The sequence below is a fragment of the Astatotilapia calliptera genome, chromosome 18 (assembly GCF_900246225.1).
Source record: "Astatotilapia calliptera chromosome 18, fAstCal1.2, whole genome shotgun sequence".
Taxonomy (NCBI): Eukaryota; Metazoa; Chordata; class Actinopteri; order Cichliformes; family Cichlidae; genus Astatotilapia; species Astatotilapia calliptera.
In genome coordinates, this window is record NC_039319.1 from 1628830 (window position 1) to 1656438 (window position 27609).

General features: G+C 46.6%; 2 protein-coding genes across 3 annotated transcripts; one reads left to right on the top strand and one right to left on the bottom strand.

Moving 5' to 3' along the window:
- Positions 1-3: 3 nt before the first annotated feature.
- lamc2 (laminin, gamma 2) lies at positions 4-12978 on the bottom strand. The gene is made up of 21 exons (XM_026149152.1): positions 12795-12978; positions 8964-9140; positions 8406-8523; positions 7864-7985; positions 7624-7755; positions 7336-7525; positions 6025-6137; positions 5510-5902; positions 5157-5390; positions 4333-4469; positions 3929-4085; positions 3319-3524; positions 3032-3111; positions 2794-2931; positions 2482-2626; positions 2244-2393; positions 1963-2077; positions 1643-1839; positions 1288-1446; positions 1090-1189; positions 4-817 (listed from the first exon to the last, which is right to left on the bottom strand). The coding sequence occupies exons 1-21, from the start codon at positions 12868-12870 to the stop codon at positions 564-566; spliced, it is 3393 nt and encodes a 1130-aa protein (XP_026004937.1). The 5' UTR covers positions 12871-12978; the 3' UTR covers positions 4-563.
- Positions 12979-16199: 3221 nt separating this feature from the next.
- dhx9 (DEAH (Asp-Glu-Ala-His) box helicase 9) lies at positions 16200-27327 on the top strand. 2 transcript variants are annotated; one of them, XM_026149139.1, is made up of 29 exons: positions 16200-16407; positions 16770-16831; positions 17162-17316; positions 17391-17531; positions 17643-17751; positions 17886-18052; positions 18412-18560; positions 20490-20536; positions 20822-20958; positions 21039-21128; positions 21405-21566; positions 21817-21894; positions 21966-22157; positions 22349-22490; positions 22612-22694; positions 22792-22948; positions 23374-23471; positions 23550-23763; positions 23964-24058; positions 24208-24281; positions 24379-24531; positions 24610-24770; positions 25060-25171; positions 25258-25419; positions 25582-25709; positions 25787-26016; positions 26197-26312; positions 26424-26624; positions 26859-27327. In XM_026149139.1, exons 3-29 carry the CDS (start codon positions 17206-17208, stop codon positions 27163-27165), a joined length of 3816 nt encoding a protein of 1271 aa, XP_026004924.1. In that variant the 5' UTR covers positions 16200-16407; positions 16770-16831; positions 17162-17205; the 3' UTR covers positions 27166-27327. The 2 variants fall into 2 exon arrangements, with proteins under 2 accessions (XP_026004924.1, XP_026004923.1); XM_026149138.1 differs by lacking the exon at positions 16770-16831.
- Positions 27328-27609: the final 282 nt, after the last annotated feature.

Sequence of the window (27609 nt, forward strand, 5' to 3'; positions counted from 1 at the left end):
TGGTTTAAATGTCAGAACTTTTATCTTTTATTTTCATATAAATATTCTTGGTGGTCAGACTCGGTAGAACAAAAACACTGAATGCATGAAGGTTTAAAAACGATGGTGTATGTACAGTTATAAATACTCTAACATATATTCACAGAATGCAAACACACAGAATATATTTTTATAAAAACAGCAGATACTCCCCGCTGAGCGTAGAAGGAAACAGCAGTGCATTAATCTGCTCCAAAAGATCCTTTTACTAAAAACTGAATGATTTAGACAAAATCATTCAATAGAGAAAAATAATGTGTAAGGAGCACATGTCTTATGCCTACGTGATGAGTTTAAGGTGTCGTACAGTTTAGATTTAGGGACAAATGAATGAAAACATCGGAGGTGATTTGTCTTTAAATTTTAAAAAGCAAGATTCAAACTCAGAGGTTTAGAAACGAGTTAGCACGTTAGATACGGATTCTAAATAATTCAATATTTTTATGTATTACAGACAAAAAGAAGGTTGTCAGTAGTTGAAAAGTGCAAAAACACAAAGTGATGGCAGTAAGTCAGGTCACGCTTTAGGCCTCCTCGATGGGTGGGCTGTTGTAGCAGCCGTTGGGGATGGATGCCAGGATCTCCCTGAGGTTAGCGATGTCTGCCAGGATGGTGTCGATGTCGCGGTTGATCGAGTTGAGCTGGCGCATGTGCGCGGCCTCCTGCTCCTCCATGTTTCTGAGTCGGGGGCTCAGATTGCCCTCCACAGCCTTCTTAGCACCAGCCAATGAGTCCTCCAGCTGCTTCACCTTCTTTAAATCCACAGCACTGGACTGGTCTGAGAAAAGAGAGTAGACGCGGTGAGGAAGCAGCTCGTGCTGCCTCAGAAGGGCACTCAGGCCTTTCTGGAGATTGTGAAGCTGACCCCGTTAAAAAGCAACGTCTCCAGGAAAAGAAATCTCCAACAGTTGATTCTGTTTCCCACAAACGCTACGTCCAGATGAACAGAATCAACTTTTGGAGATAAAAAGCAACGCGTTGCAACTTCATAAATAAAACAGGACTTCAGGTTAAACTCCCAAAGTGTGAGTCAGATAAAAGTGTACGTACTGGTTTTAGCCAGCAGACCCTGGACCTCTCGCAGAGTTTTCTGCACTTCCTCGCTGACCAGCCTGGCGTTGTTGTAAGCTCCACCCGCTCCCAAAGACGCCTGCAGGGGAAACATTTACATCTTTAACCCCGTGTCCATCGTTTTATACGAGTGCGTCTGTGCGTCTGTGACAGGTTACTTCAGTGTGGTCAGTTTACCTCCTGGGCGTCAGCATGCAGGTTTTCAGCTTTCTCCAGCTCGGAGGCCAGATCTCCAACAACGCCTCCCGCCGTTGTTTTCAGGTTAGTCGCCTCTCTGTTCAGTTTGGTAGCTTCTTCCAGTATATTGTCATGAGCCGGCAAAGATGCAAATTCTCCCTGAAGGGTAAAGACAAAAGTCTCCGTTCAACTTAAAAAATAACCAATCAAACACATTTGTTTAAAGAAATTTCACAGAGTCAATTCTACAGCTGCTTTCTTCAACAAACGTAAACTTGTCCCTGACGTCTCGCCTGTTTTATCATTTCCAACATAAAGAATGCGTCATAAAGTAACGCCACAGTATTCATGCTACCTCCAGACCAGTGACCACGTCCCCGAGCTTGTTGATGTTTTCCAGGGCGTTATCATAACTGTCCTGAACATCTCCCAGGATGGACAGCGTTGCATTATTATTGCCAGCAGCCTGCTGGATGGTGGTCTTGATGTCAGGCAGATGCTTGATGGCAGCGTCTGCCTTTGTTTTGCTGCCTGCGATCTGCTGGTCGAAGCCTGAGAAGAAAGAAGAGTGGCATCAGCCTGCCGCTAGAGTTATGGTGGTGAGTGCCGCCCCATCGCTCGGTGAGTGCCGCCCCATCGCTCGGTGAGTGCCGCCCCATCGCTCGGTGAGCCTACCTTTCAGGGTTTTCAGGGCATCTTCTAGCTCATCACTTTTGCTGTTGATGAGTTTGATGGCTCCTTCGGTGTCAGCTTTGGCAACATTGACTCTGTCCACGAGGCCGTTGTACTCCTGCAGCGAGGGATTGAGAACAGAGGTGTTGATTGTTAAAACGTCCAACGTTACAGCAGAAATAAACATGTTTACTGATACTCAAACGATTTTGGTCATTTAGCCATTTCCTCCTTTAACTGGACATCTCCTGCTCACCAGAGGTGAATCTGTGACACTTTCGTACCTGCTGGGCAGCTTTGCCGTTGGCCAGCAGGTCCTCGGCGACAGCCTTGTCTCTCAGTATGTCTTGCTGCAGCGCATCAATGCCTGCGAGGTTCTCATCCATCGCCTCTGTCACTCCATCCACCCTGGAACGCATCGCATCAGTCGCCCCCTGTGCATCATGGGAGAACAAAGGAGGTTAGAGACACTGAACAAGTAGATGATAATAAAAAGAAGAATCTGTCCTCTCCAGCCATTACCTGCAGAGATGGGGGGAGGTTTTGCTCCATGTTGGCGATGTCTTTCAACATGCCGTCCGCCATTTTGCTCTCCTCTATGGCATCGCTGCTTAGACGTTTGGCTTGGTTCTCAAAACCCTTCACCTGAGCTGAAGTCTGTTCATACCTGGACACACACAGGTGGCTCCAGTTTAGTCTTTAGGCACCGGGTTTAGATTCTGCTGTCATTAACAAATCTGAAGCGTTTACATGCAAAGTGCACGTAAATCAACAAAGTGGTTGATTCAGAGTCTAAAAGAGTCTTTGTCTCTGAAGCTCAGAGGAGATACTTACATGGTTTTCAGGTCTCCAATCAGCTCTTTCACTTTGTTCTCTCTGTTCATGAGGTTTCTGACCAGAGTCAGACTCTGCTGCGAGTCACTCAGAGCCTTGTTAGCGTTTCTTTCCACAGCGTCTGCGAACATCTGATGACTGGAAGGCAAAGGCGTCGGCGTTAGAGACGTTGGGTAACGTGGACCGGTCTGCGTGGTAGCCAAAAAACGTCTTACTGATTTGTGAAATCAGCACTTACTTGTTAGCCAGGTTGGTAGCCGTCGTCACCAGCGAAGACAGGTCGTTTGAACCCAGCGGAGAGTCGCTCTGAGGTACATCCTGAAAAATAAACAGAGGTTAGACAAGAAAACATCGTTGCCAATTTGTCAGCTTCTGTTTTCCCAAAATTTCTTGTCTTCTCTAAACCTTTGCCTGTTGCCTCTAAATACACGCACACCCAAATACAACACAACCCCTCTAAAATAAAATAATGATTCTGTCAAACACGACGTGTTCATCTCTGCGTCTGTCAGCGTGGAGCCTTACAGCGAACTCGAGGTCAGATTTGGCCTTCTCCAGCTGGACTTTCATCTCCTCGATCAGCTTCTGGACCTCCCCCACCTTCGTCTTGTACGTCTGTTGCTGCAGTTTGATGTCAGCGGCTGCGTCCTTGATGTTTAGGAGATTCTCCTCCTCGTCCAGCTGCTGCTTGCTGATGAACGACAGGCGGTCCTGCAGCCTCTTCTCCACTTCTGTTACAGACAAACAATAAGAAATCGACTTTATTTTAACCAATGAAACCTTCTCCAGTACATCTGCTATGGAAACCTGAGCGAAACCATTCGGCTGCAGGTCTACTAAGTTCTTCTAAAAACTGCAAGTTCACTTAACCAAGTTATTGAGTAAAAATTTCTTATTAAAGCTTCTACAATGTGGATTTTTATTTTTACCAACTGTAACTGTAACAAACAGCAGCTGACTGATCACTTATAAACATAGGAATTAGTACATTTTCCCATTATACTCACATATTTTACTTTTAACATACAAGAAGTCACAACATGTTCAGCAGTCACAGGTTTAGTTTAGTGTTTGGCAAATTGGTACTGGGTCCTTAAAGCCTTCCGGTGATGGCACAGATAAGGTGCTGTCTTACTTGTGAGTTGCTTGGCGTCTTCCATCATGTCGTCCACCTGCTCCATAGCATCTGTCAGAGCGGCCTCTATCTCCTTGTTATTAGCTGGTTTCAATCCTCCGTCCGTGTCAGAGAACAAAGACTCCAGGTCCCTCAGTTTGGCAGCATAAGCAGCCATCTGAGCCAAAAGGAATACGTTTAGATGCCACAGTGTCTTAATAAGCAGATGAAACTTCAGAGTTTCTATAGGGTGATATTGTGATAATATTGTTTTATTATGATGATCATAAACTGCAAATGTAATATCTCAAAGCCTCAGGTGGTATGATATGGAAAATATAGCATCCACACAGCAGGGGGCGCTCTGTAAAATAAACGTAACACTTTCTGTGTATGACAGCAGGCGCCTGTTACAGGTACCCCACCTTTGCTTTGATGGGGGTGAAACAGGCGGGGCAGCTGGATCGTTGGCACCTCAGACCCTCGAAGCCCGGTCTGCACCGACACTGCCCGGAAGCATCGCATTGATTGGACTCCGAGCGCTGGACGTCACAGTTACACGCTGACGGGAAAACAGGAAAAGATGTTACTGCTGGATCACATCTGGGAAAACCGTCACAGCACAAAAAGTGTAATTAAAAGGTGCACCAGCAGGGGGCAGCATTCCACCTGTGGGGGTGTTGAGAAGTTTCCAGATGTGGGCCAATGTTTTGTGCTTTAAAGGTCTTTGAAACTTTAATATAAACTAGCTTTGCTCAAATTAATGATCATGTTGTTTTTTAAACTTGGTTCAAATTTAAATTCAATTTTCACTTCACTGTTTTCTGTAACTGATGCTTATTCTGCATATTCATTAAGTAAATGATCAATACAGCACCAAAGAAAAACAAGATTGAGCTTAGCGTTGATCAGCTGATACACTTTAACACATCGAGGTAACCGCAGCCATGTTTAAGCTGTTTTAGCTGCACACAGTTGCTGGGCAGCTGCATGCTGCTTTGCAACCCAACACCACCATCAAAAACCACAATTCTGATGATTTTCTTTGCTGTGAGCTTAAAAGATTATTAAACAGCTTCTCTCTGAGCAGCTCATGAAACTGAAACATGTCAGTTCTGTTTGTAAAAAACTGTTTTACTGCTTTCTGACATCTAAGATTCAATTTTACAGTAAAGAACACAAAGATTTCCCTGCAGATGAAACCCAGAGGTCTACATCAGAAACTCCTCTGACTGTGCGTCGTTCTTACGTTTGCAGGCGTCGGTGGGCTGCCTGTGGTAGAAACCTCTCACACAGTCCTCACAGTGCCGTCCCTTCGTGTTGTTCACGCACTTCAGGCATTCGCCGCTGTTGCGGTCGCAGCTTCCCAGCACTCTGACGTCGATGTGACCATTACAGTGGCAGGGTATGCAGGGACGCTGCACCCCTCCGGTACCCAGGGGGTCGCCATAATAACCTTCCTGACAAACGTCACAGCGAGGACCTGAGGACAGAGACACACAGTCAGGTTAGAATATTCTAGAATTATTCAAATTCAACTAAAGACGTTTAAGAGCTGAAACAAAACATCAACTAAACATCATGTTGTTGATGTCGTCTCACCAGAGGTTCCTGATGGGCACCTCTCACAGCGAGGCTCCAGAGAACCAGGACCCAGTGAGCAGGACACGCCGTCCGCGCAGGGACACCTCACGCAGGTCTCCGGCCGCCTCGGGTCTCTGTAGAAGCCCTGGGAACAGCTCTGATCCGCGGGCGTCTCATCGGCAGAGTAACAGTCTCCAGTTTGCGGGTCGCAGCTGCCTCCTCTGCAGCTGCAGGGCTCACAGGGGCTGAAGGCTCCATCTGCGGGGTCTCTGCGTTTGAAACCGGGCGCACACCGCTGACAGAACTCGCCCTCATGACCCGGCGGGCAGCTGCAGGTGTGCACCCAGCGGGCCGGGATGCCGTCTCCACGCTGCGCAGTCACCAGCTGCACGCTATCGAGGTAGCCACGTCCTGAAAAAAGAAACAACAGCTCATGAAACTGTGTGCGAGAGCCGCTCATCCTTCACTCTTTGTTGTTCTTTTCTTGGATTTTATCTCTTTCTTCTCTGTGGAAGAGAAGGAAAAGGGCTCACCGGTGTCTCCAAACGTGGCTCGGATCTTGATGGCTGTGAGGTTCTGCAGGAGCGTCTGGAACTGCAGGGCGGAGAGCTGAGGCCTCCACTTGCTGCCGGGCCGCTCGTCCAGTCTGTTCAGAAAAAGACAGAAGTTCAAACAATGTTTCAGGAAGACGACGTCTTCTCCCTGCACTGTCCTTCAACATGGAACCTCATGAACCTCCGAGAAAACAGGAATCATTTTGATGTGTTTCTTCTTATTGCTTTGCTAATATTTGGACTGCAAGTGACTTCTTGACTAAATCAATCCAGATGTGTAGCCAGATGTGCAAACAAGAAAGAATTTGGTATCACGATGACATTAAATCTCATTAAATGTATCAGAGTCTGAGAGAAATTCTGATTCGGCTCATTGCATTCAGCTCCGAAGGTCCATCATAGTTTCACCCACGTGTGCATGAGAAGAGAGGCATGAAGAACATCTGCAGGTCAGACTCCACGTTTATTGGAGCAGTGTTGTTCCACCCACTTTCTCCACATCGCTCATGCAGTAAATCCCTCGTAAACACAGCCAGGTACTAACGGAGTGCCTGAGATTCTTGCTGCGTCTCTACTTGTTGTGATTAACAGCCTCGCCTCAGGAATGTTCACGCCTCAGAGAAGCCTGGCTGTCTGAACCTTTGATAGCTGGGCTGGAAACGTTTTCACATTCCTGCTGGACAAATGATGTCACACAGAGATGCCAGTCACAGTGTAAGTGGGAGCTATTCTGCCTCATCAAAACACGACACCTGATATTTCAGGCCAGTGTTCTCAAACTGCAGAGCTGCTGCAGGCGGCTGGAACAATGCATTAAAGTTCAATGACTTTCACTAACATTCATTTATAGCAGAAACTGAGGAGAAAGCAGCAGTGACAGTCCCACTAATGCCCACCAGGGGCTCCAGCAGTGAGTCCCCACAGACTCCCATCCATCCATTCGCTTCCGCTGATCCTTTTCAGGGTCGCTGGGGGTGCTGGAGCCTATCCCAGCTGTCATAGGGCGAGAGGCGGGGTACACCCTGGACAGGTCGCAGGGCTCCCACAGACTCCCGTGGGAGTTAAGACTTAAGTTTTAAAGTTTGCATTATTGTGGGCGTGGCCTCTTTGACTGACAGGTGGATGGTGACACAGGTGGCTGTAGCTGCTAGCTGGACCTCTGAGCCTTTTTACTCCAATTATCTGACCAATAATAACACCCGACCAATCAAATCTGTTCTCCACGTCATGTTTAGCACTTCAGACAAAACCATCAAACTTTCAGCGACTTCACACCGTGGATTTTCTGACCTGAAGCTGTAGGTGATCTTCTGACCACAGGGGACCACAGATCGCAGGTCACCCAGAGAGGCAGCGACTCTTAAGCCGCCACCTTCCAGGATCACGTCGTTGACGGACGGGTATCGGACGCCGCGGTCCAAACGCAGCGAGAAGGAGAGGTTCTGGCCGTAACTCAGCAGCTGGTTCCCGAGGTAAGAGTCTGTGAGAAAGGAGAACATCAGTCATGACAGGAATGAAAAGAAAGACAAAGAAGTGTGGGTGGGGCTATGCTGTTAGAAGAGGTGGGGCTTGACTCACCTGGGGCATACAGGTAAACCGGCAGGCTGTTTTTGGAGATCACCTCCACGTCCTGGTGTTTCGGTGACCAGCGGAAGTGAGTATCGGCTGGAGTCTCACCTTGCATCGTCCCCACCTTCCAGTCCTCCACACCTGAAGCACACCAGAGTCTGTCACCTCACTTATTGTGCACTTTTACTTTGAAATGTAGGAAATGTTAGGGTTCTTTTATTATGAAGGTAACGAAGGAGAAAGGTTTACCGGTGGTGAAGGTGGAGGTGATTTTGTGGACCGAGTAACCGGATCGTGCTGAACATCGGCTGCTGTGGCCGTAACAGAAACACGGCAGAGTCAGACTCTCAGATTCCTGCCTGGGCTGACGGCTGAAAACGCAAGAAACAACAGGAAGTGAGCCATGTACTATCAAAATAAGACAGGAGAATATTTCTGTGAACTAAAAACTGAAAAATAATGCAAAGAAGGCTGTGGAAGAAGTGGGCTGTTTAAAACTGCTCAGATGTGTTTGTATTCATCTGAAGCACATAAAGTACTTAAAGCTACTTAAAAACCTGTAATGGAAAGATGGAAGCCAAGCACTGAAATCAATAGAAAAGAGCTGTGGGCTGAAGTTAAGGACTGAAAACTGTAAAGTGACTGAAGACAGAATTCAATGTAAACATTTTTTAACTGCAGTTACAAAACCATTCATCAAATAAAAGACACCAAATGTAAGCAATGACATGCATTAAAGTGCACTGAAGGTGTTGAGAATTGAAGCATATGAGGTAACATTTGTCTCTCACCTTTGGGGGCAGCCGTCAGCTCCGATTGGTCCGTTGGGGCAGCGGTCACATTTGTCTCCTGTGACGCCTTCTTTACAGCTGCAGCGCCCCGTGCTGTCACATGACTTGCTGACAGAACCTGAGGAAAAACAAGCCCGGGCAGAACAACTCAAGTAAACGATGACATCGGTTCGTCGTCAGCCCCAAGTGGCTATTAAAGGAACTGCAGCTTCATTTTTCCACAGCAATGAGTTAACACATTGAAGCAAAAACGTTCAGCCTCTCATGTTTGGAAACTGTGTTTTATGAGACCGGGAAAGTAAATGTGTCGTCTCTAAAGACGTGCCAGGAACACAGAAAGGTTCAGACAGTTTTGATGAGGCATGTTTGAGGTGTAGTTTTCGTTTCCAATAAAAACATAATGAACTTACAGGATATGTGGAGGATTGTATCGATCTGATCTGGTGCCAGCGTTGGTACTGATACTATGGATATTTGAATTGATCCTCCCACCTCTGCTCTCTGGTTTGTACGTCTAACATTTTCCACACATAAGGGTTTTGTGAGACTTGCACTCACCTGTAGGGTTGCAGCGGCAGGGCGAGCAGCTCTGTCCCGCCCCCTGCAGGTAGAAGCCATCCTTGCAGCGCTCGCAGTTGCGGCCTTCCGTGTTTCCCTGACAGTCGACGCAGTGCAAACCCAACGCGTCGTGCAGGCAGTACTGAGATCTCCCATTGCACTCACAACGCATTATCGCTGCATGAGAAAGTAAGAGGTCAAAGGTCAAGTTTATTTTGATTTCTTTTAAATGATTTTTTGTACAATAACTGTTTGTAGATGCACTTCCATGTATTTTTGTGGCTTCACAGGTGTTGGACTGGTGCTTTTCCAGTCTGACCACAGGAAGTGCTTGCATTATTGTGAGGACTGTGGGAGGAAGCTGGCTGTTTACATTTCAGTTGTGCACTTTCTTCTGTTCTCCACTTTCCCTCCAGCTTGCATGTGAATTACTTGTTTTGTTCGTATTGTGATGGTGAAAGAAAAGAAGGCACATCCACAAGCTTCCTGAGCTTTAATCTAACAAACAGCAGCATTAGAGATGTTTACAGAGTGTGAAGCGTTTCATATGGTTTGTGGTTTGTTCTGAAATCCCAGCAAGAGCCTGCACACAAATCATCACAATCTGACCAGCCCCGCCCAAAAAGCCAGCACCTCAGCCCCTTCTGTGTGCAGCGAGCTCACCGGGATCACGGCTCAGAAAAGCAGCCCTGAAAAGACTTGCACCCGCTCCTTTAAAGCTTTGATTGAAACTGAGGGAGAGTTTCAACAGGCTGCTGCTTGTTCCTGCTGTTGGCAGAGAGGGCCGATCTCCCCCGCAGTGAATGCAGCAACAGCAGTTTGTGGTAAACCAGAGCAATGATGAAAAAAGTGAATCACAAGGCAGCCTGCAGCCTGCAGGGGCAGCCTGGTACAGAGAAACATTTCATGATTTTATTATTGCACCCTTTGCAGTGACCATCCTGGCAATGCAGCAGAAAGGGGACGACCACCAAACTGTTCTCATCCAGGAGGATATGATGTCACTGCAGCCACAGGATATGATGTCACTGCAGCTAATAAGCTGCCGCAGATCTTTTTCTGTGTGTTTTGGGTCTGTTTGGTGTTTGTGTGTTAAGCTGTGCCACTGAAGCATTATTGCATCAATATTTGCACAACACACGTGCGAACGTTCGCCCCTGACCGACATCAGGGCGATCGGGAGTCTGACCGACAGCTGGGATCAAGTTACAGAAACCAGGTTTACCAAGTGACCATGAAGGCCAGAGATTTCCCTCAAACTTCAACTCGGACTCGCAGACTATCTCCCGTGTGTCAGCGTCAATAAGCCACGCTTCTCTCTGTTGTTCTGCCAGGAGAATCCGAGCTGATGCAACTGTGGCACCAGCTGTTTACTCAGGTGAGGTGACCTCAGTCACAAACATCTCGAGCCGCTGGACTTAATCAGCATGAAGTTTGGAGGCAGAGGAAATGCTTCATGTCCCTGTGTTACTGTCCTGAGCTCAACGTGAACCTCACACAGTTGATGAGGAAAAACTCATTTTAAACAGGGTTTTGGGGTTTTTTGAAAGTGTGTTGAGAAAATATCCCCCAGTGATCGGTGGCAGAGGGCTGCCCCCTCCCAGGTTCTGTTGGACGTCTCCTCTTGTTCCTTCCCAGCGTCACCAAGTGCTGCTCATAGGGTGTGTCTGACTTTGGGGGTTTTCTTGAACACGTCCTGTCCTGGCAGGAACATTTTAACCTCACTGTGATGTTTTTTCTCCCCGTATGAATCTGAATACCTCGACAGTGACTGTAATCAATTTCTTCTTTGATGTAAGCGCTCAGAGGGAGGCTGAGGTGTGTTTGTCTGACCGTCAGATTCAGCAGACGTGAACTGCTCGTTCTCTACAGTTCAGAGTGCATCACACTGACTCACTCTCTTATAACACTTATTGTTCACCTGATTGCCTCCGGCAGCGGTGAGCTTAGGTGTTGTGTCTCTCATCGGACAGTTTCCAACTTGTGCGCCTCTAAATATTCAGCCTAAAGAAACATTTTCTCTCCAAAGGGAACGTGTTCACTGTTTCATAACTCTGCTTTCTTTTCCCCGGAGGAATGAAAAACAACAAAGACACACCTAGAGACGGTTCTTCTTACATCACAGTGTCAACTCCGAATCTGGTTTCATCTTTAATCTGAGGTTAATGCTTTAACAAATAAAAGACTAAAGCACCGTCTGTGCTGTGAGCACTGACTCATGTCATGATTCAGCTGATAAAACACTGCACATGTCAAACGTCTGCACTTGGTGATGCTTTTTTAAGCTTTGAACCAGTTTGTAGAAAAGTGCACTGCCTCCCACCTTTAAGTTGTTTTTTGGGGAATAATTTAACTGCGTTTTTGCTCCTGCGGGTGATGACGTGGTTTTCATCACCTTCATGATTTGACAGTCACTCGCAGTCTGTCCTGTATTGAGCACTGACTCAGCAGCAGTAAAGGCCAAACAGCCCAATATAATAAAAATAATCACTGCTTATCAATAAATCAGAAAATAAAGAGCTGCATGTATCTTGATGAACAATGCAGGTTTTACATTTCTCTCATTTTGGGTAAATAAAACGCCACAAAACGCAGTATTTTTACAGCAAAGCCGGTAAAACTGAGATATTTCCATGTTTCCTTAACCCGGCTACTTACTATCTATCTATCTATCTATCTATCTATCTATCTATCTATCTATCTATCTATCTATCTATCTATCTATCTATCTATCTATCTATCTATCTATCTATCTATCTATCTATCTATCTATCTATCTATCTATCTATCTATCGTCTCAGCGTATGAGGCTGGATTCTTTTCTTCAGCACATCAGTAAAAGTTCAGCAGATAATAATTTCTCTCCCTGAGGGGCAGGCGGTTCTCCTCTGACAGCTCAGGTTCTCGTGAGCCTCACCCATGGGTGTCTCCCTTTTTCCACCAGCTAGTCTTTGTTATCTTTTAAGACAAATTTGAAAAATGAAATGATCCTAATGAAAAGTTATAGAAAGCCTTCCTGTTCTGACTCGTCTGTGTGAACGGGTTTGTTAAGCTGCATGTTGTTGTTCTTTTACTTTCTTTAAACGTTTTATTTTGTCCTGAAGTCACAGCTTTATAGTCACAGCTTTATAGTCACAGCTTTCTCGTAATTTAAGGATCAGCCTTCGTGTCTATTTAAACTTCTTTAGTGAGATTTCTTAATTCAGCTGTTTGTGTCTTATTGTTAATCAAATCTGAGGAGCAGTTTACTTAAAATGATTCAGGAATCGTACTTCTGGGCTCTGCTGTGTTTCCTCTGACTCATCGATGAAGCTTTATCTGATCTGCAGCTGTCCCAGCAGCTTCGTGTCTGCACCGGCAGACTTTCAGACACGAGTGACATGAATATGAATAACTCACAGTCTTATCTCATATTATCTTCACACACTTCATTAATATCACAGCTGCCTCCCCTCTGTGATTTTCTTTGATTCCTTTGTTTGTGCGCTGAACACATTTTTCAATAATTAACAAAATCACCAGACTGAGCCTTTAAAACAAACATATTAAATCCACAGCAATAAATACTGTACTACCTCTGAAATCAGTATTTAATGATTATTGTTATTATAAAATGAGGATCAATACGTCGTTTTTTAACGTCCCATCTTACCGACCTATGTTTGTCGTCTTGATTTCATGACGTTGTTGTTGCCTCTCCTAAACATTACCACAGCTATTAGCAGGCTGAGCTCAGGTATGTTGGTTAGAGTTTAAAGAAGAGAGTTAAAGGATCTTAATGTCTTTCAGCATCTTGCTGATAGCAGTAACAGAAGAAGCCGAGCCACTTACAGTAGTATCTGTAGGTCGCCCGGACGGCGCAGACAGCAAACAGAAGCCCGCAGAGTGAAATCCATCCATTCCTCATGTTGTGTGAATCCTGAAATCAGATCCGAAAGCTGCAGCTGATGGAAAAACTCCTGCACAGCTCCTCAGAGTGACGCTTTTTAACTCCTCTCCTGCTGCAGGTCCGTACACGCTGCACGTACAGGCCACACTTATTCACGTGTGATTCACAAAACACACACCGTCAGTCAGAGGATATGACGGCTCCAGTGTGTGTGTGTGTGTGTGTGTGTGTGTGTGTGTGTGTGTGTGTGTGTGTGTGTTGTAACAGTGTGAGCCGTTGTCCTGGAGCTTCACATTTGCATTTGTACAACACAAAGACGTCTCACAGGACGGAGAATTAAAAATCAGATTTCTGTGAATGAAGTGAATCTGCGCTCTGTTCCAGATGTGGAAAACATGACAGATGTTTCCTGAACGTGAACTCTGCATGCAGCTGCTGAGAGTTCAGATTAAACCAGCAACAGTGCAGAGGCTGACCATTCACAGCAGCAGTCATGTCAGAGGGTTTTACAATCTAATGTGTGGACCTTAGAGAAAACACAAAGCCCTGTGACTGACCTGTCCAGGTGTGCCCCACCTCGGCCTACTGCGGCTGGGATGGACCCTGACTGGCAGAAGCAGAAGAAAATAGACAGGTGGCGTCCCCCACGGCTCAGTTTTAGGCCCGGTTTATGTTTTTGATTTCACCAGTCAGCAATATTCCTGTTATCATTACATTTAACACTGCATTATTACATCGATCCTATAATTATTATTATTAACTTTTAAATAACCAGGGAGTGAAACGCAGACACCAGCTTTGACCAGTGTTTCTTATTTTGGTTGATTCCTCTCTGGACTTTCTTTTATTTATTTCAAGGATCATTTATTGAATTTTGACCTTTAGTTTCTGAACTTAAAATAAATCGTTCCATTGTGCTTGGATTAATGCGCGTTTTACGGTATGTAGCGGAGGTGGCTGATATCCAGAAATCCTACCAGTGGCTGGACAAAGCTGGACTGAAAGACAGCACAGAGGCACTAATCATGGCAGCACAAGAACAAGCTCTGAGCACAGATCCATAGAGGCTGGGGTCTATCACACCAGGCAAGACCCCAGGTGCAGGCTGTGTAAAGATGCCCCAGAGACAATCCAGCACATAACAGCAGGGTGCAAGATGCTAGCAGGCAAGGCATACATGGAACGCCATAACCAAGTGGCCGGCATAGTGTACAGGAACATCTGTGCCGAGTATAACCTGGAAGTCCCGAGGTCAAAATGGGAGACGCCCCCAAGGGTGGTGGAGAATGACCGAGCTAAGATCCTGTGGGACTTCCAGATACAGACGGACAAATGGTGGTGGCTAACCAACCGGACATAGTGGTGGTAGACAAACAGAAGAAGACGGCCGTAGTGATCGATGTAGCGGTTCCGAATGACAGCAATATCAGGAAGAAGGAACACGAGAAGCTGGAGAAATACCAAGGGCTCAGAGAAGAGCTCGAGAGGATGTGGAGGGTGAAGGTAACGGTGGTCCCCGTGGTAATCGGAGCACTAGGTGCAGTCGAGTGGATCCAGCAGATCCAGTTTGTAACATCTCTTTATTACTATAATCATTGTGATCAGTTAGTTAAAAGACTAGTTGGGATTATATAAGGAATTTGAATATTTTTAATACAACTTAACAAAGTTTATGTTAAAGCTTAGCATAACTTAAATGTGATAATTCATGTTAAACCATGTGGGAAGCTTACATAAAGCACATACAAATATGTATGAAATTAATTCTATATAATATATGAAAGATATCACATTAAAGAAAATCTGAGTACTAATATTAAATATTTACTGTTTAAAGTATGTTTGAAACAGTAAATATGAGGTCATCTATCAAAGTTGTGGAATAGTTCTGATGAGGAATCGAGATTTTTCCAAGAGGAAAAATGTTTTTTGTTCTTTCCTTTTAATTAAACTGTTTACTGTAGTTATTATCGCCGTGGTGCGTTCAGGGAGATATAAAAGGTTCAGGATGTGCTCGGGGTTAGAGTTTTATTCAAAAACCAAAGACAGCCACAGACGTTTATTTGCAGTCGCCACAGATGAAAGCACATTTCACCTCCTGCTGAGTTTGGAGCAAACACAGTGTTTGTGTTTTGTGTTGTAGAGCCCTGACTCTCGCCTGCAGGCACGTTTTCTCCTCCTCCTGCTGCTCAGGTAGTTTCCATGTGTAAGATGTGTCCTGAGGCTGCAGGTGAGCCAGCAGACACACCCTGAGCCTCAGACACACACTTACTCACACACACACATTATGATCCATCACACACACCCTGCCTGCTTACACACAGAGTCGCACCCAGTTTGACTGTGTTGCCGTACCAACACACCTTAACACACACACACATTTAGTTTATTGAGTCATAATAAATCTTCAGTGCAGATTTTATCGCCAAGTTTGTGAAGAAATTGCAAAACTTTCTGGTTTGATTTCAGCGCTGGTTAAAAAATCTAAACAAGAAGCTGAACTCAGTTAAAGAATCTCCTGGTTTAAAGCAAATACTCTAAATATTATTATTATAAACTGTGAAGTCTCTTCTGTTGGAACAAATTAATCATCAGATGTGATCACGCAGTTTGTTGCTTTGCTGTTAATGTTTGAACAGCTACAATTTCTGTAGTTAAATGCAGAAAGTTTCAATGTCCTGAACCAAATGACTCAGTTTTGTCTTTACGATGTGAAAATACTATTTTAGTTTCCTCTTTTTCTGCCTCAGATGCCCTAAATTAAATCAAGTTCCCACTGAAAATCCATTTGTTTCCTCAAAAAAAGAACATAAAACACTCTAAGAGATGCAGGTAGGGCTGTTAGATCATTTTCTACTATTGTTTTCAGGTGATCTATAAATCTTATTGAGCTCGGTCCTTCAGGTGCTTCAGGTTAAATATCTGGTGCCTTCAGGAGAGGAGCTCAGGTTAACACAGACTGATGGGTGACAGAAGTTTTATTTAAAGTCTGTCATGTACAAGAAACATCATCTTTAAAACACTCCAGATCAGCTGGTTTCACGGGAGTTAATGCCTGAATACAAAAAAATATCAATTCGGTATATTTTATCTATTCTGTTCTATTTTTTATTCTATTCTGTTCTTTTATACTTTTCTAATACTTATACTAAATATAAACTAAAGGTTTATAATGGCCTGGCTTTAAAACTTTCACTGTTTTGATCATTTATACTTAACAGGCATTTATAACTATGGAGCTCAAATCTGTTTTGCTGGTGTAAAGATGACTGACCAAAGTGTTCATGAAAAGAGGAACATGGAGCACAGCTTTCATGTATTCTCTCCACTGTGTTAGAACAATAAAGGCAAAAAAAGATAGTAAAAAAAGAAGAAGAAGAAACAGAACTTGATGGAGGCCGATTCTCCCTCCGGCCTGAGGGGGCGCTGAAGCACCGGGAGTTACGTTTATTTTTAACCGAAAGTGAAGCGTAACCGGAGGAAGCCAACGCTGATAGTCTGCCGGCGCTTAGCTGCTGAAGTGTGGAGCAGCTTTTGCAATTTTCTGCCCTGGCTGTAAGTACAAATACTTCGGATTATTTCCCCCCGCATTTCTTCTTAATTTAATCATATTTTTTTGCGACGCGATGTGAGTTGAACTTCCGGTGATAAGTAGCTAGCAGGGGCCTAACGTTAGCCTGCAGTCACGCATTTATCAGAAACAATTTTTTATATAAATTGTACTGAAAGTTTAAAGATAAGTGACTTAAATTCGTGATTATAAGTCATCAATTTAATTTTACACTTTGAGGCTAATGTTAAATGCTAGCCAAACATTACAGAGTTGAATCTAATGAATGCTAACAGTGTTTTATGAAATCCAGCCCACAGTAAAAACAACCCGCTGTGCTAATGACGCTGTTATCGTTTGTATCCAGAATCACCGCAGACAGCGGGATTTATCCTAGCGGTGGGCAGTAAATGCATCCATCAAGACTGGGTTTGAGTTACTTCATTTAATTTGCATATTTATGTTGAGTAAAGTGATCCGTACAGCCATGTTTACATAAGTGAGTCACTATCAAAGATCCGTTTGTGTTCAGGCAAGACCAAAGTTCATCTTAAAAGGTGGTAAGCAGACAGCAGCAAGGCTTCTACCAGAGTTTGGCCAGTTAGTTATTGCAGTAATTTCTTAGATGTGATATTATCCGTCCTCAGTTCAGCAACATTTACTGACTTTCATCCCTCTGTGACTCCAAACCAAATGATTCACAGTAAGTGCCAGATCTAAGCTAAATATCAAGGAGTTTGACAGCAGTTTGTTTCTCAGATTAACTGGTCCACGGAAGAGAAGGACCCTCCTGTCAGTCCACCATGGCAGACATCAAGAACTTCCTGTACGCCTGGTGTGGGAAAAAGAAGCTGACTCCAAACTACGACATCCGAGCAGCGGGCAACAAAAACAGGCAGAAGTTTATGTGTGAGGTGAGCGTTCATTCTGACATCAGGGGGTTTCACTCGGTGAGGTTTTTGTTAACCTTACACCGTACTCCCTGCAGGTCCGAGTCGATAGCTTCAACTACATTGGGATGGGAAACTCCACCAATAAGAAGGACGCGCAGACCAACGCCGCCCGCGATTTTGTCAACTATCTGGTCCGAATCGGAGAGATGAACGCAGCAGAGGTCCCTGCCCTCGGGGTCAGGAAGCCGTTCCTGTTTTTCCTTCTGTTTTTTTTCTGTAGAGATAAAAACTGATTGTTTCTCTCACTTTGTCTTTTTTAAATGAGTAAGTACGTTTTCTGCCATCAGGCGAGCGCTCCCATCGCAGATCAACCTGATGCAGCTGCAGATGCTGGCTTTGGAAACCTCCCTTCTAGCGGTCCTCTACCACCTCACCTGGTAGTGAAAGCTGAGCAAGGTACCGGCAGCATGGTGGCTTTAACGACTCCAAACATCACAAGTTCTTACTTTAATGTGGTGAGGCGGGTCGGATTAAACGGGTTCAGATATTCAGCCGGCTTCTTTCTGCTTCTCCTTCTTTATTGTTCTCAGGGGACAGCAGCGTCAGTGGGCCGGTTCCAGGAGTGACCGGACTGGGTTACGCAGGAGCAGGAAACTCGGGTTGGGGCAGAGGAGGAAGTGACGGAGGAGCTCAGTGGGACCGAGGAGCCAACCTGAAGGAGTATTACGCCAAGAGAGACGAACAGGAAGCGCAGGCGGTACAAGATAATTCCAAATTACAGTGCAGTGAAAAGCATTGGTGATGTTAACATTAAGCTCCTTAACAGGAAGTAAGCTGCTCCTAAGTTACAGTCGTCCCCCTAAAGCTCAAATCTGAACCAGAACCTTGGACAGATTTACTAAACTTGGAACAACCAGCCAAGTTTACACTCCGAGGACTCTGCTTTCATGAAGAAAACTGGCACTCGGGGAATACGTTTCTACTTTTATTTTTAAACTTTGGCCATTAATAATATGCAGATGCATCATTAGAACCAGAATGAGTTCCCTTATTTGTTCTTCAGGTTTGATTTCTCTCCCTCGCTAAACAAACTCCCGCCTGTGTTTTTGTTTGCAGACTCTGGAGTCGGAGGAAGTGGATCTGAACGCTAACCTTCACGGAAACTGGACTCTGGAGAACGCCAAGGCCCGTCTGAACCAGTTCTTCCAGAAGGAGAAAACCAGTGCTGAGTATAAATACAGCCAAGTGGGACCGGACCACAACAGGTCTGGAATCTCAGAGCTTTTTAGACCGGCTGGAAATTCTAAACCAGATCCAGTCTGAGGGGTCACAGCTGGAGCCGAAACAAACGCTGATGGTGTGTCTGTGATTTTAATGAGCTTCAGCTGCTTAATAATTCTCTTTAGCTGAAGAAAAATCAGAAGTATTTCCTAAAAGCAACTGTGATTTTGACCAAAGGACTTGATTTCTCCATTTGAAGAGAATTGATTGAATCTCTGCTGGAAGTGTTTGTCTTTTGTTTCCCTTCAGTTTGGATTTGGTTTGGAGTTCACAGCCGACCTTCAGCCACACACCTGTTTTATCTTGCATGTTCAGACATTCAGTTTCTGATTGCACTGATACGTTCTGATAAACGCTGCTTATTTTAGTCATTCAGCTCACAGATTCTACATAAATGTATCAAATCCATTGGAAAATACAATAATGGCAAAGATTGGCCCCGCCCCCAAAGAGCCGCTCGGCAACCAGACTGGGAAACGCGAACTAATCATATTTTTGGCCTGAGCTACAGCAAAGCTTTACAACAGCTTTAGTTGTTTTCTCAGTAAAGATGGCGACGAATGAACTTAACATGGCGTTTCTTCAGTGTTGTGGGAGGAGTCAGAGATGGTGGCATCTCTAGACTGAGCTGTTGTGGAACTTTGTGCATGTGCAGGAGACGTGTGAGGGTCTAAGCTGAAAGTGTTGATCAACAGGGTGGGGGCGGGGCTTCGGCACAAATAATCGAAGCTCCGCCCGGAGAGCGAGCGCTGTCCTTGAAGTGACGGGTGGTAACGCTCAGAAGCGCCTTGAGCCGACTGTTGTTGTCATTTGGCGCTTTATAAATAAAATTTAATTGAATCTTCTTTGTAAAAAAATAAAAAAATTGCCAGTTTATGTAAAACGAGACTTGGAATTTCTGATTATTCTAAAATAATTTCCTCCAAAGAGCAGCGCGAGGGTTTTACAGGACGTGTTGATTTTATGTCCTCCCCTTCTTCTCCTGCTGTTTCTTTCTGTTTCCTCTTGTTTTCATCTCCTGCTTCCTTTTGATCTTTTTACATCTTTCTCTTTATTCCTGCTGCCGTCTCAGTTCTCCTGTTATTTTCCTCGTTGAATGAAATTCTTAAAGGTTATATTCTCTTTCAGCACGCACCAGCTGGGTCTCAGCTCAGCCGTCATCGTATTCCCAGACACCTGTAAACACGTCTTCTTTGTCTTCGTGCACATAAATGTGTGACAGTAGCCTGAATACGACCCAGCTGGTGTGTGTCGCGCTGCAGAGCTGACGTGTGTTGGTTGGTGGTTGATGTTCAGGACGTTCCTGTGTGTTTTTCTGCTGGACTTGCTGTAAACCCAGAGACCTCCAGAGTGTGTCGGCTACACCAGAGAGCTCTCACTGTTCGAACTGAGCACAGACACCAGCTAACTCGCACTGAAACAAGAACAACTAGAATAACTAGAACCTGAGCCCGACAAACCCAGACTGGTTTGAGTTGATGAATTGTTGTAATGTGAGAAATGAGCTGTGATAAATGTCAGCTGGTGAATTGGGCAGGAGGTTACTTTCAGAGGCTGGAGTGAGTTTCCTGCTCCATCAAAGAACACCGAGGTGATGCCAGAACTCACAACCACACCAAAGGAAGACATGGGACAGTGTTTAGGTGCACTAAAGCTGTCCCATGGGTGCAGCTCAGGGCTTGGTGGAGTCTGGTTGTGATTTCTGGTGTCGCTGTTCACCGCAGGGCAGAGCGCAGCCAGGAGAATCAAAGCTGTTGATTGGTCTTTAAAAATCCCAAAGTCTGGCAGAAAAACATGCAGGCTTCCTCCTGAGAGTGCTGCAGGTGAGTTCAGCTCCTAAGTCTACGTGCAGTTTGATGCTTTTGTTCTAGAAACAAGGAGTGAAGCCGTGACGTTTGTCTTTGTGTCTGCAGGAGCTTCATAGCAGAGATGCAACTTTTTGTGAAGCAGCTCGGCAGAAGTAAGACTCCAGAACATTTCCTATTAAATGCTGAAGTTGTTTTAGATGATCAGCAGTGAAAGAGGTCAGAACAGGACGCAGAGAGAGCGCTACAAACCAAAATGGCAACCACACCGGACTCTGTGCGAGCGTGCCCGAGAAGAATTCGATTTTTAGTAACCTGTTCTCGGATTAACACTGGATGGAAAAGTTACAGAAATTGTGATAAATGTGATCAGAAACCATGAAACACCAGTTGCTTTCTGTTGTTCGTGTGAGTCAAACGTTGCCGGGTTTGCTCTGCAGGGATCACGGCTCGAGAGCACGGCTCCAACAAGAAGCTGGCGGCTCAATCGTGCGCTCTGTCTCTGGTGCGACAGCTGTATCACCTGGGAGTCATCGAGGCGTACTCCGGGGTCACCAAGAAGAAGGAGGGAGAAACTGTACGTTTAAAAACAGGCAGAGACTGAACGACACATCACGCAGCTCGTTTTTAAAACAGGATTTTGTTATTTTGGCACAGTTGGAGGCGTTTGAGGTCAACGTGTCCCCAGACCTACAGCAGCAGCTGGCCTGTGTGGTCCAGGAGCTCGGAGTCAGCGTCCCCCCACCGGTGAGTCGCATGAAAGCGTTCGCACTTGCTGTTCAGTGTCTGTCAATCGAACCCACCCTTCAAAGGCAGCACGTAGCAAATAAAGCAGTGTGCTGTGACGAATCTGAAGTCTGTCGCGCTGATGTTCGTGGACGTACGCATGAAACCAGTGAAACACTCTTCAGTGCACCGGACTGCAGATGTGATGTGGTGATGCTCTTCAAAGCAAACTGTCATCGTCAGAATAAACGGAGCGTTTACATTCGATTCAGTAACATGAAGGTTTTTATGTTCCAGCCTGCAGACCCCAGCAGCCCGGTGTCTCTGGTTCAGGGGAAGCTGGCGTACTTCGAGCCGTCACAGAGGCAGACCGGAGCCGGAGTCGTCCCCTGGTCGCCGCCTCAGGTCAACTGGAACCCCTGGACCAGCAGCAACATCGACGAGGGGCCGCTGGCCTACGTGAGTCTCACAAACCCTGAAACCCTAAAGTAGGATCAGTTTGTGGCTCGTTGATCTTTATTAGCAGGTATTCAGAAATCATGTTATTAATTCGAGTCCCACAGGCTGTGCAGACACTCGGTGTCTTACAGTCATCAGAGTCGTGCAGCTCTTCCCTCTGTGCTTTGTTTTCCTGACAAAACTCTGATTTCTAAATCGGAGCGAGTCGTGGTGAAAGCCTTCCGTAAAGACCCCGTTCTAACCCCTTCAGTGCCCTCCGGAGCAGATCAGCGGCGACCTGCACGACGAGCTGCAGTACCAGCTGGAGCATGATGAAAACCTGCAGAAGGTCAGTCTCCTTTACCTTTACGTCTGCGTTGATGAAAGCGTGCCGTGAGACTTAACGATGCTGTCGTTCAGATCCTGATGGAGCGCGAGCAGCTGCCCGTCAAACAGTTTGAGGAAGAGATCATGGCGGCCATCGACAAAAGCCCTGTGGTGATCATCAGAGGAGCGACGGGCTGCGGTAAAACCACTCAGGTCCCTCAGTACATCCTGGACCGCTTCATCAAGGGGGGCCGAGCATCGGACTGCAACATCGTGGTCACGCAGGTAACGCCGAGGCGTCCTTTCACCCGCCTCGTTTACCTGAGAGCTTACAGCCTGTCTTCTGTATTGTTGATCAAGCAAACATTAAGCGGCTTTAAGCTCACTTCATTGCAGTTTGAGGTCTGATCCGTGTTTGAGCTCCGTGTGCTCCGTAAACCTCCGCACAGCAGCCCTGACCTTCTTCTTCTCTGCAGCCCAGAAGGATCAGCGCCGTGTCCGTGGCTGAGAGGGTCGCCTTTGAGAGAGCAGAGGATCTTGGGAAAAGCTGTGGCTACAGTGTCCGATTTGAGTCCGTCCTGCCTCGACCCCACGCCAGCATCCTCTTCTGCACCGTCGGTATGGAAGCCACTGTGCTGCTGCCTCAGCAACTAAGCAGCGAAGCCGTGGTTACTTCGCTGGGCGGGGGAAGCGATTTGGCGGTCCGGCCGTGTAGATCTGAGTGTTTTCTGTGTTTCAGGTGTTCTTCTGCGGAAGCTGGAAGCAGGAATCAGAGGCATCAGTCACGTCATCGTCGATGAGATCCACGAGAGAGACATCAACGTGAGTTTGTTTGTTCGCTGATTTTTAGGGACTCACTGAGCCAAAAACACCCCGGGGGCTTCTGTCCATGTGTCTGACCCTCTGTGTGTCCGTGCAGACGGACTTCCTCATGGTGGTCCTCAGAGACGTGGTCCAGGCATACCCGGACGTGCGCATCATCCTCATGTCGGCCACCATCGACACCACCATGTTCAGAGAGTACTTCTTCAGCTGCCCCGTCATTGAGGTGTTTGGACGCACCTTCCCTGTCCAAGGTACCTCCGACTCACCGGCCTCACCTGTGTGTGGAAACATTAAAATGATGATTGTCTGTGGACTTTCCTGTAATATAAACTGAGGATAAGCACTCATACAAGTGTTTGGTGACCCGTTAGCCGGGAGGTTTGGGTGTAATGGTGAGCGTGGTGCGTCCTGCAGGTTTTAGATCTCACCCTGGGTCAACACACCTGAATCAAATGATGAGTTGATGACCAGGCCTCTAGAGAACTTCAGGACATGTTGAGGAGGTCATTTAGCCATTTAAATCAGCTGTGTTGGATGAAGGACATCTTAAACCTGCAGGACACCGGCCCTCGAGGCCTGGAGGTCCCCTGCCCTAAACTGTTTAAGCCAATAATCAGTGTAGTAAACAGTTATTGTTATATCAGCGGGTTTGAAAAAACCTCTTCCTTGTTTTCAGAGTATTTCCTGGAGGACTCCATCCAGATGACAAAGTTTGTGCCTCCACCGATGGACCGAAAGAAGAAAGACAAAGACGAGGAGGGAGGAGACGACGACGTGAGAAACGTTTTTAAAATTCTTCTGCACTGTGACGAACGTCAGAATTACATGTGATTGTAAAACGTTTCTCCCCAGACTAACTGTAATGTGATCTGCGGGCCGGAGTATACGCCGGAGACGAAGCATTCGATGTCTCAGATCAATGAGAAGGAAACGTCCTTCGAGCTGGTGGAGGCGCTTCTGAAGTACATCGAGACGCTGCAGGTGGCCGGCGCCGTGCTCGTCTTCCTGCCCGGCTGGAACCTCATCTACTCCATGCAGAGACACCTGGAGAGCAACCCACACTTCGGTACGCGTCACACCACACAACACCAATAACGCCTTAAGTGGAGAGTCACTGCTGTGGGGACTGTTGACCGAAACACTCCCCCTGACACTGCAGTGGAAAGCAAGAGACTTCTTGGATCTTGGTTTTTAGCTGGTGTTGTGTAGCGTTGTTGCTCATCGTGCGAGAGCACTGTGAAAAATCTGGTATGCTGTGCTTTTCAGGAAGCAACCGGTACCGAATCCTGCCGCTGCACTCTCAGATACCTCGAGAGGAGCAGAGGAGGGTGTTTGAACCGGTTCCTGATGACATCAGAAAGGTCAGTGACAGGAAAACATAAAAGCTTCATCCTAAATTTAACTTGTGGAATTCAAACCGTTTCAACGATGACCGACGTGGATGAGATGAAGTGTGTCTGATATGTGCTACATGCACTGAGCATGTCTGAACCACACGCTGACGTTTCAGGTCATCCTGTCCACCAACATCGCCGAGACGAGCATCACCATCAACGATGTCGTCTACGTCATCGACTCCTGCAAGTAAGTGTCGCTGCGCTCACAGGTGTAGTTTCTCTTCCTGAGGTCAGCGTCTGAGCGGGTTAGGGGTTAAAGGTCGCACTGTTTGCTGTGCTAACAGGCAGAAAGTGAAGCTGTTCACCTCCCACAACAATATGACCAACTACGCCACCGTCTGGGCCTCCAAGACCAACCTGGAGCAGAGGAAAGGTCGAGCCGGCAGAGTCCGACCGGGGTTCTGCTTCCACCTCTGCAGCCGCGCTCGATTCGACAAGTAAGGCGCGTTGATCCTCCGGCACGCCGCGGGCTGCAGCGTTTGGGTGTTAACATCTGTCTCTGTGTGGCTGTGCAGGTTGGAGACTCACATGACTCCAGAGATCTTCAGAACTCCGCTGCATGAAATCGCCCTGAGCATCAAACTGCTGAGACTCGGAGGCATCGGCCACTTCCTGTCTAAGGCTATCGAGCCACCGCCACTGGACGCCGTCATTGAGGCCGAACACACCTTGAAAGGTACGAAAGGCCTGGTCTGAAGGGAAACGGACTATCGGGGCTGCTGGGAACTTAGTTCTGTGTGTCTTGGTTTGTCCTCTCACAGATCTGACGCTCTGATTTATAGATTTTAAATGATCAGCCCTGCTGTGGCCTGTTTTTATGCCTGTGTTGGGGTTCTATGCCCTTTGGTCTGATTCTTGTCTGTACTTCATAAAGTTGACATGTTATGTTTTGTTTTTGAAGATCCTTTTTTTGCCGTCAGTTTCCACGTGAATTATTTTCACTGTAATCTCCGTGTTTGTTGCAGAGCTGGACGCTCTGGACTCCAACGACGAGCTGACCCCTCTGGGGCGGATTCTGGCTCGGCTGCCGATCGAACCTCGGCTGGGGAAGATGATGATCATGGGCTGCATCTTCCAGTCAGTTTTCCGTCTCTCTGCTGATTTTCTGATTCTCTCAGCGTCCCGTCTTTAAATGAAATTCTCATTTTCGTGTTTCCCTCCAGCGTCGGCGATGCGATGTGCACCATCTCGGCCGCCTCCTGTTTCCCAGAGCCTTTCATCAACGAGGGGAAGCGTCTCGGCTTCGTGCACAGAAACTTTGCTGGCAGTCGTTTCTCGGATCACGTGGCGCTGCTGTCCGTGTTCCAGGCCTGGGACGACGTCAGGTCTGTGCCGCGTGCTCTTACAAATGAATAGCTAAATCAGAAAAATGGTAAACTTCACATGTAGAGCGGTAAAGTTACAAAAGACCTCTGCAACACGAGTGACAGGAGGTGTCGTTTTCTCCCTGAAACGTCTCGTTTGTGAACACTTGTTGTTCTGCTCAGGATTAACGGAGAGGAGGCGGAGAGTCGCTTCTGTGACCACAAACGTCTCAACATGTCGACTCTGAGGATGACCTGGGAGGCCAAAGTCCAGCTGAAGGAGATCCTGGTGAACTCTGGATTTCCTGAAGGTACCCGAACGCACCATCCTGACACACAAAGCTGATTGAACCGGCCGGGAGCTCACCTGCACTTTCGTTTCCCTCAGAGTGTCTCATGACGCAGATGTTCAACACGGTGGGGCCGGACAACAACCTGGACGTGGTGGTCTCTCTGCTGACCTTCGGCTCGTACCCCAACGTCTGCTACCACAAAGAGAAGAGGAAGATCCTGACCACCGAGGGGCGCAACGCCCTCATCCACAAATCCTCCGTCAACTGTCCCTTCAGCAGCCACGACATGATCTACCCGTCGCCGTTCTTCGTCTTCGGCGAGAAGGTGAAACCCAAAACTGCCGCGTTCACCTTTTAACATGAATATTATTGCTTTTGTGTAAATTAACAACAGCAGGTGGTTTTTTCTGTAGGTTTTCTCACTAAATAAATTTTTAGATGAATTTACGGCCCTCGCAGCATCACAGCCAACATTTCTCTCGGGTGGGGACGTTTCTGTTTTCAGATCCGAACCAGAGCGATCTCGGCTAAAGGGATGACTCTGGTCAGTCCTCTGCAGCTGCTGCTGTTCGCCTGCAAGAAGGTGACCTCTAACGGAGAGATCGTGGAGCTCGACGACTGGTGAGTGACCGACCGACCTGCAGCTCGTCAGCACTCTCACTCACTTCCTGTTTCCTCTGAGGCACTGCGATTCGCTCTCCTCTCAGTGACCTTTCACTTTAATGATGGCAGGATCAAACTGACGATTGCTCACGAGGTGGCGGGGAACATCCTGGCTCTGCGGGCCGCCCTGGAGGCGGTGGTGGTGGAGGTGACCAAAGACCCGGAGTACATCAGACAGATGGACCAAACCAACGAGCGGCTCCTGAACGTCATCAGACACGTCTCCAAACCGTCGGCGGCCGGGCTCAACATGATGGCCACCAACCAGAGGTAACGGACGTCCTCAGACAGGAAACGCAGCCTGCCTGTTTCCTTTTTCCACATGAATGAAGGAACGTTTTAGTTCATCCTTTCAAATCGCAGATTTTTCTCCCTCTATGATGAAACTTTGATGTTTTGATCTTCTTTGGGTCTCTGCTTCATCCTGTTATTACTCACATCGCCTCTGAAAACAAACTTTAGACCTTCAAACATCTCATCTCCTCTGTTTGTGTGTCTGTGCAGGATGGGAGACGGTCCACGACCTCCGAAGATGCCGCGTTTTGATGGAGGAGGCGGCGGCAGAGGTTACCAAGGAGGAGGAGGCTACAGGGGAGGATATGGAGGAGGAGGAGGGGGATACAGAGGAGGTGGAGGATATGGAGGAGGAGGAGGATACAGGGGTGGTGGAGGATATGGAGGATACAGAGGAGGCGGTGGTTATGGTGGAGGAGGAGGTGGTTATAGGGGAGGCGGAGGTGGAGGAGGAGGTGGTTACAGAGGAGGAGGTGGAGGATACAGAGGCGGCGGCGGGTACAGAGGAGGATACTAACCTTTAAAATCAGTCGCCTCGTCTTCTTCTTTCGTTTATTTTGTAAAAGATTAATGTGAAATCGAGCGCCGCAGTTAAAATGATGTTTGACTGGAACCTGCTGATGTTGGTTTTTAACGTCTGTGAATGAAAACGTCTCAATAAATCTGTCCTGTTCCTTCATCGCGTTGGTTCATTCTTCCTCTTCACACATTGAAAGTCTGAAGATCCAACTCATCAGGATTAGTTTGAGTTTAAACTTAAAATTAAAAATCCCACAAGTTTGGACTCGTGTCAAACAGAAGTTATTGCTTAAAGAGTGTCCACAAAATAAAAGCAGAAACTATTTTAAATAATGCAGGTTAACTTAAAAAGGTTCTGGCTGTGAGGGCCCAGCAGGAGGCGCTGTCTCACGCTTTCTTTTTTCTAAATACTTCTGTTTTTTTAAATACATGAAGGTACAAA

Excerpts from the sequence above, each read along its gene's own strand:
- dhx9 (XM_026149139.1), top strand. The coding sequence starts at position 17,206 with ATGGCAGACATCAAGAACTTCCTGTACGCCTGGTGTGGGAAAAAGAAG. Across the intron at positions 21,567-21,816 it reads ACGAGGGGCCGCTGGCCTAC|TGCCCTCCGGAGCAGATCAG; the intron begins GTGAGTCTCACA and ends TAACCCCTTCAG. Across the intron at positions 24,532-24,609 it reads AGCCGCGCTCGATTCGACAA|GTTGGAGACTCACATGACTC; the intron begins GTAAGGCGCGTT and ends GTGGCTGTGCAG.
- lamc2 (XM_026149152.1), bottom strand. The coding sequence starts at position 12,870 with ATGAGGAATGGATGGATTTCACTCTGCGGGCTTCTGTTTGCTGTCTGC. Across the intron at positions 5,903-6,024 it reads AGCCACGTTTGGAGACACCG|GACGTGGCTACCTCGATAGC; the intron begins GTGAGCCCTTTT and ends TTCTTTTTTCAG. Across the intron at positions 5,391-5,509 it reads GTGCCCATCAGGAACCTCTG|GTCCTCGCTGTGACGTTTGT; the intron begins GTGAGACGACAT and ends CTCTGTCCTCAG.